At 35.4% G+C, this 8,132-nt stretch overlaps 1 protein-coding gene across 3 annotated transcripts; it reads right to left on the reverse strand.

Moving 5' to 3' along the window:
• Positions 1–1,270: 1,270 nt before the first annotated feature.
• LOC110894809 lies at positions 1,271–5,899 on the reverse strand. 3 transcript variants are annotated; one of them, XM_022142033.2, is made up of 5 exons: positions 5,652–5,899; positions 5,282–5,433; positions 2,211–2,745; positions 1,736–1,878; positions 1,271–1,533 (listed from the first exon to the last, which is right to left on the reverse strand). In XM_022142033.2, the coding sequence occupies exons 2-5, from the start codon at positions 5,419–5,421 to the stop codon at positions 1,425–1,427; spliced, it is 927 nt and encodes a 308-aa protein (XP_021997725.1). In that variant the 5' UTR covers positions 5,422–5,433; positions 5,652–5,899; the 3' UTR covers positions 1,271–1,424. The 3 variants fall into 3 exon arrangements, with proteins under 3 accessions (XP_021997725.1, XP_021997723.1, XP_021997724.1); XM_022142031.2 differs by having other exon boundaries at positions 1,271–1,536; positions 5,652–5,894; XM_022142032.2 differs by having other exon boundaries at positions 1,271–1,536; positions 5,712–5,850.
• Between the last annotated feature and the right edge of the window lie 2,233 nt (positions 5,900–8,132).

Consider the following 8,132-nt stretch of genomic DNA (forward strand, 5'->3'; position numbering starts at 1 on the left):
TAATGAATATCTAATATATGTGTGTGTTTAGTGTCGTGTTCGCAACTTCAAGGATTGTTTGGTTGAAACTGATGAATCTGAACACGGTCCGTGCTAAAAACTATGTAAAAAGGTTTATTGAAATGGGTGTTCACACTTGAAGGGTTGGTCGGTTGAAATTGATAAATCCGAACACGATCCGTGCTAAAAACCATTTAAAAAGGTTTTTCGAAATGGGTGTTTACAACTTGAAAGGTTGTTAGTTGAACTGATGAATGATCCGTGCTAAAAACCATTTAAAAAGGTTTATCGAAATGGGTGTTCACAACTTGAAGGGTTGTTAGTTGAATTAATGGACACGAACATGATTCGTGCTAAAAAACCATGTAAAAGTGTTTATTGAAATGGGTTGTTTGTGAATGGTTAGTATGTTACGTATAAAATTAACAATTATATTACCTGTATCATAATTTAAATGTTCTATAATACCAATTAAAGGCAGCTAGAAACCACCCCTTCATGTCCTTGTATCTGTTTCTTATTTATTGACTTGAACTTTTATATCAAAATATTTATATAACCATCTCATTCCTTCTTAAATGTTTAAATACACCCTTTCAAAAAGATGACTGAATCATTTAGGCTTTAGTGAAATATATATCTTTACTTTATTATGTAATTTCTAATTTGCATCATTTCTAAGCCAAGCGTATGAAGTCGCCTTTTGTCATTGGTTACCCAGGTGCCGGTTAAAAAAACTAACATCCTTAAGTTTGTAACGTTTTAAATTAAAACAACACAAGCACTTACCAGAAAAAAAAAAAAACAAAACAAAACAGAGAAATATGAAAATGTATGGCTATCCAAAGCCACATCGTTGCCACGAGGACAAAAACAGTGGCGTAACTAGGCCAAAAATTTAGGGGTATCCCAATTCTTTTTTTGGGATCAGGGGTATCCTTTCTATAACAAAGATGGAGTTGAGGAATATTTTTAAACTACGGAGACGGAGTTGGGGAGTATTTTTACACTACGAAGACGGGGTTGAGCCGTAGCCCGTGCTATCCCTGCTAACACGTTAGCTCCACCCCTGGACAAAAGATATGAAAAATGTATGGCTACCTCACATCGATGCCACAATGAAGAACTCCTTGTGACAAAACTCCGGCGTAGGAATCGGTATGTGTTTAGAGAGAGCGAGGTAGAGGTAAATATTACACATGTCATGTCTACGAGAGAATATTTTGATCGTTAAATCGAGGATTCACTCAGGTGAGTGCATGAAGAGCTATTTAACCATATGCAACAGTCATTAGAAAGAAAAAAAAATCAAATATTCTTTCCTTTTTTACACTACAAAAACAGGTAACATCCATACTATTTCATAACATTACCACTCTATTTCACTCTCAAAACATACGCAAACTTGACCCTAAAAAAACAATCTACTCAGACCAAAACTTCACGAATGCGGTGATGAAAGACCGTATGAATTTCACGACTTGGTGAGTTTCCCGGCCACTAGCTTTCCTTGATACTGCTTTCCATGACTTACTGCTTAAAAATCAAGTTAATCAAAAGATTTAAATCAGAAAGATCGAGGAAGCGAAAACATATGCCTCACTCTTAGTAGAGATCACAACAATGGTGGCAATTTTGACCCGTTTACTTATGAACGGGTCGATTTGGTATTTTTACATCTTTAACAGATCAAAGGGTTAAAAAAAACGCTGCTAAGACACACACATGCACTTACAGATCAACTCTATTCAACGTTGTGATTCTGTTTTGGGGACTGGAACCAGGCTGGCTACTAGATTGGTTCAAATTTGCAAGTCTTTCCTCAAGTGTTGGCTCTCGTACCAGATTACAGGAGGTTTTGGTGTGACCATTTATAGTCTGCTAAGAACAAGCAGATAAATGAATCATCTAAATCATTATAATCACAAGATCATACATATCAAACATAAGTTTACAAACATGCAATTTAGTCACAGTCAAATAAATTGTGTATGGAAGCTCGTTGGCCCATGTGTTTTTATGGTATATCGGTCAATATCGCCGATAATATTGGTACCGATATTCTGACCTATATTTTGCATCGATATCTCACCAGGGGACCGATATCAGTGATATATCGCAATATTAACTACACAGATATTATTATTATTGTAATAATATTACCTTTCTAATCATAGTTAGAGCATATGAAGTGTTGAAAAGGAACTTACCTTTTGTTCAGAAAGTAAAGTATCTTCAAGTTGAACATCTGTGCTACCATTAACATTAAACACCAAGTTTTCTTTCGTTGACGAACGGGCTTGACCCTTTTGACTTTCCAACTTTGACTTTGACTCTTGTAGTGGATGTACCATCTCTTCCTCCAAGTTTTTATCTACTTCTATTATTTGATGATTTTGAGTTCCGTTTGCTACAACTTCGTGTACTTCAACTTTTTGTTCTTCCATTGATAATTCTCCGTTCTTCAAATTTTCAAATGCTTCGTTATTCGGCAAATTCAACACGTTTTCATTTATAAACACAAACTCAGACTCGTGTTGGATTTGTGTCTCTTGTGGATGGTGTTCCAAGAAGCTATTAAGGTTCTCCATGTTATGATCCCCTGAAGGTGATTTGGGTGGGCCCAATACTCGATTTTCTTGAATTATCTCCCGAACTATTTCACGAACTGTGTAAAAGGACCCACCAACTTCCTTACGTGTGAGATTGAGCGATGGGAAATCTCCATTGTTACTCTTCTGATACCTGCAACAACCATATATGTTAACCTTTTTTTTTTTAAATTACGAGATTTTGTTTAAGAGTTTTCATTTGAAGATTTGTTTCTGTTTATTGATTTAGACAGTGGAAAGAACATCCAGATTATCTCCAAGAACTTATTAAAAACAATCAAATCTGCCTGAAATACGGAAAATGTGCATTTAAGTGTAACGACGTTTTAGGGCTTGCTAATCGGCATGGTTGTAAAAATCCCGATTAATCGCTATTCGCTAATTAGAGGTTCACCGAGTCATTTTCCTCTAATCGGCCAATTAATCGCTAGACGATCAACGGCGGCCCTAGGCAGTCCTAATCAGCCAAAAATGGCGGTTCCAGAAAAATTCCGACGAATTATCGGCCATTTTCCGGTCAAACTTTGTTGTGTGTGTGTGTGTGTGTATTACACCTGGCAAACGGGTCGGATCAGGTCATGGGTCAAAACGGGTTCGGGTCAAAACGGGTCAATTAAAAAAAGGGTTGTTTTGGTTTGGGTTGAAATGGGTCCGGGTTGGAACGGGTCAGAAATTTTTATTTTGTGATGACTAAACTATGCGTTAATCATTCATATACTTATGATCTGCGAAGGGTAAAAGTTATATAATTTATGATTTTAAAAAAAATCCTCTGATACTCATTTTCAACTCCTCATTTAAGCTTTTTTAACAGTTTTGATTGGGTTTAAGATGAACAAAAAGCAAGTCAATATGAATAAGGTTGCAACATTATTCGTAGGACTGTACTACGTAGTAATTTAATCGTTTAAACATCAAGAAGTTTATGACCTTTTTATAATTTTATCTACTCAAAATACTTCAAATCGAATTTACCAACAAACTTAAAGACAAACTAGAGAAGATTAGACGAAAATTAATTAAAAAACACTTTCGTTTTCGTTTAGGCAATTCAACAAAATAGAGCATATTTTCTGAGACTATACCAACAAATTGAGGAAAAAAGTAGAGCACATTTTTTGAGATGAGATCGATGTTAAGTTTGAAGAAATTAGACCAAAAAGTTTGCCTCGAGGGTTAGAGAAGAGATCGATATAGAAGAAGATTATGGCTGGGATGATTTCAGAGATGAATCGAAGATCGGTAAAGTGTTAAGATGCGATTTCCACGATTTTAGATGTGATCCAGAACAAAGATGATTTCAGTCTTCACTCTTCAGATGCAATTCGAGGACCCGTTCTATTTCTCCCTAAGTAGTTAGTTAATGCGGTAAATTTCGGATATAGGTCAAGGACCGATATTTGAGATATCGGTTATCGTGGTGGGATATCGGTAATTTTAATATCATGCTAAATTTATATATATAGCAGTTTAACAACTAACAATTAAGACTTAAAAAACTATTAGCAACAATAAGAAGAAAGACGAATGGTAGAACCAAGAAGAAAGGTACTGATATCGGAAAAATCAGTGATATATCAGTCAGATATCGGACGATAACACCGATATTATCGGTATTCGGTACTGATATGATATTCTGATCGATATTTTGCACCGATATCTCGGCAGGGGACCGATAACCGATATATCACTGATATATCATATATCTGATATATCGGGATATTAACTACATAGATTTCTCCTACAACCCAGTTTCACCCGTTCAATTTTTTCTCTTGAGCTGCACTGACCCGTTCCAGCCTTTTCATCATTTGATTTTGACCCATCAAAATTAAACACTAAACCCAAAACAATCCAGGAAGTTGTTTTTATGACCCAAAATGAGATTGATGGGTTAGTTTTGTCAGGCCTAGTATACATAAAACTGAATATTACATATAAAAATCTCAATCCGATTAATCCCTATTAATCTCAATTCATCGTTAGTCCATACCCCACCGGCTGACTAGCGCCTAGCGATTCTTACAACACTACTAATTGGCGTTGTTAACAGTAGGGACTATAGGCGAAGCACAGAAACCAAATCTATAACTTACCGTATACCATAGGAACAATTTTGTAATGCACTCTTATCTACAAATTCAGTTGCATATAAACTTTTGAGTAAATTACATTATTACATGTATCCTCCCTGTGGGTTGGTCCAAATTAAGGATAGTGTCACTCAAATATAAGAATTTTACTAATAGGATTCTACATGCTGAGTTTTTACGCATTATTAAAGTATTGAAACTATTCTAACAACATCCGTTATGTGTGAATCTGTGACGCGCTGATGAGAGTGCATCGCCACAGCTGAGGCGTTGTGTTTATGTGATGCGAGAATATTGCGTGCATTTCGCATAATGCGCTCTGATGCACACAACATTGTTTCTTATGTTTTTTTCCAGATTTTATGAACTGCGTTCGGTTTTTTCAATAATTAATATCTTAGTATTGAACCAAAAGCACAACTCTTATCTTCTTATTACGTCATTTGTTTTACTGTTTCATAATTTTTTATGCATCAGATTTTTGGACCAAACGCATCGGAGCGCATTACGTAGTTTATGCCTTGTGTGCTTTTGACAACATTCCCTAATTATCTAAATAAAGAAAAGTGAAAAGACCTCTTAATAAAAGTCTCAACCATTCCCTTCCTTTCCTCCTTGGAACGCCGAATACCACCGGATTTCTTCCCGTCAAACGAATCATGATGCTTGGCTAGAGCAAATGTTTGCCCAAGCCAACCTCCTCTAGCCGCCTGCATCTGGTCAGGAAACTAACACAGACAGACAGTGAAAATCAACAAACATTCTAATAAAAAAGGTTCATGTTTTAGAGGTTATGGTTTACATAATAAACATATTTATTATATCTATATGCATGAAGGTGCTTTTAGAGACAATCCCTAAATAAATAAATGGTTCGCAAGATTAAGTTGAATTAGTTGGAAATGAAATGAAATGAAATGAATGGGTGTACATTTTCATGAATTACCTGCAATTGTAAGAGTATCTGATGAGCAAGTGAAGAGTTTTATGAGAGTTGAAACCCTACCTACACTACACAGATTGATTGGGAAACTGAAACTGAAAGATAAGAGAGTGTTCGTGTTCCTGAGCTTGGGGACCCGACCCAACCCGATATCTTGCCAACTCTTTGTCTAGGGCTGTTCATGAGATGAGCCGAGCCGAGTCGAGCTAGGGCAAGCTCAGGCTCGGCTCGATTATAAACTGAGCTGGCTCGGCTCGGATTTGAAATCGAGCTGAAAATCTAAGCTTGGGTTTGGCTTGATTTTAAATCGAGCTGGCTTGACTTGACTCGATTTTAAAAATAAAAATTAATACATAGCTCTCAAAATTCAGTATTCTAAAATATTATTCAATATTTCAAAAGAACATATTCAAAATAAGTTCAAACTAATACATACAAGCCAAAATCACGTTCACAACGTAAAATAAGTTTTATATTTCAAGTAAATACAATATTTGTTCATTAGCACGACAATTAACTTTTAAATATGTCATAGATATCAAACTACAAGGCTAAATACATGTAAATTTTGTAATATATATATATATTATATGTATATAAAAATAAAATATATTATAAGTAAATAATTCGAGCTAAGCCGAGCCGAGCTACCAAGCGAGCCAAACAGAGCCAATTTGGCTCGTCACGAGCCGAGCCGGGCTAGGCTCACTTTCTAACCGAGCCCAGCTGGCTCGGTTCACTTTCAAACCGAGCCATATTGAGCGAACTTTTTCCGAGCTAAATCCGAGCGAGCTCCATGCCACGAGCTTTTTGGACAACCCTATCTATGTCTATTTGTTTTTTTTGTTTCATTTTATAGGATACTAAAAATAATGTTGAACAAACATTTTTTTTTTTGGATATTTACTAGTGTTATGCCCCGTCCGTGTTCGGGGTCCTAAGTCGAATATTTCTTAGTTTCATAATATGTATATTTGTATTTCAGTTACTTGTACATACTACTTATAACGCGATCTTAATAAAAGATATATACTGACAACCAATTAAACTAAAACACTAACATAGTTTTGCTAAAATAGAAACTAAAATGATGGCAAGCTTGTATTTAGAGTCGGGGCAAAACAGTAATCTGTCAAGACCAATGAGCGAGTGCTACGCAGCTGCTTGGCGCGAATAAAATCTATATTGAGTCAACCAAGTAAATCAAAACACTACCATAGTTTTGCCAAAAAAAAACTAATATGATGGCAAAACTGTAATTTTTAACTAGGGGCAAATCATAGTTTTGAACCGGGGGCAAAACTATAATTTTATTTTGAACTGGGGCAAAATTGTAATTTCAAATTGAGGGCAAAATCATAATTTTTAGCTGGGGCAAAACCATAATTTTATATTGAATTGTGGGGCAACATCGTAATATTAAACTGGGCGCGAAAACGTAATTTTAAACAAAGGAGAAAATTGCAATTTGAAAGGACCAATGAGGAAGTGCTTGCCTGACACTATTCCCCCACTTTCTATTTGTATGTATAGAAAGTGGGGCAAAATCTATATTGAGTCAACCAAGTAAATCAAAACACTACCATAGTTTTGCAAAAAAAAAAAACTAATATGATGGTAAAATCACAATTTTTAACTATGGGCGAAATCATAATTTTGAACCGGGGGCAAAACTATAATTTTATTTTGAACCGGGGCAAAATTGTAATTTCAAATTGAGGGCAAAATCATAATTTTTAGCTGGGGCAAAACTATTATTTTATCTTGAATCGAGGGCAAAATCGTAATTTTAAACTGGGCGCGAAAACGTAATTTTAAATTGCAATTTGAAAGGACCAATGAGGAAGTGCCAGACAGGTGCCTGACACTATTCTCCCACTTTCTATTTGTATGTATAGTAAATAAATGTGAGACGAATATTATACATGAAATTATATATACATTATATCATGTACTATTACCACCGTCCCTTTGCTCGCCGGGTAGAATAACCTTGGCGTTCATGTACTACGTCAACCAACACTACGCTCGCGAGATTTCTAAAGAAGATTTAGCAAAAGCGTTAGTATACTCGAACTCCCTTTTTCCATTTTACACTTTGGGTGCAATATGTTTTACTAATAACCTACACAGTTACACTTAGACTTTATTAAAATGCACAAATAATCCAATACATGCATGCATATGTTATACTTGATTCTTTAATCTAGGTTTGTTCATTTTGTGATAAACTTGTCATTAACTTCGTACGAGCCTACCGTTAACATGTATAATGCTAATGGAGTAACGCACCGCCCGTGAACGTGAGGTCATGTTAAGTCTTTAACTTTGCATTAAACTTTGGGTTGACTTGAATATTCACATGCCAGTTTAATGTTAATCTTGATAACTTAGTTTGCCATGTGGATTTGTTTAAAACTTTCATACTTATGCTATGCATCAAACTTGTATACTCATCAATACCTTTGTATTGAACCATGTATT

Source organism: Helianthus annuus, chromosome 12 (genome assembly GCF_002127325.2).
Source record: "Helianthus annuus cultivar XRQ/B chromosome 12, HanXRQr2.0-SUNRISE, whole genome shotgun sequence".
NCBI lineage: Eukaryota > Viridiplantae > Streptophyta > Magnoliopsida > Asterales > Asteraceae > Helianthus > Helianthus annuus.

Bases quoted from the DNA above. Each gene is read 5' to 3' on its own strand.
- LOC110894809 (XM_022142031.2), bottom strand. From the start codon at position 5,421: ATGCAGGCGGCTAGAGGAGGTTGGCTTGGGCAAACATTTGCTCTAGCC. The intron at 2,746-5,281 runs GTCTTTTCACTT...TGGTTGTTGCAG, and splicing joins GTTGAGACTTTTATTAAGAG to GTATCAGAAGAGTAACAATG. The intron at 1,879-2,210 runs GTAAGTTCCTTT...TGTTCTTAGCAG, and splicing joins CTTTACTTTCTGAACAAAAG to ACTATAAATGGTCACACCAA.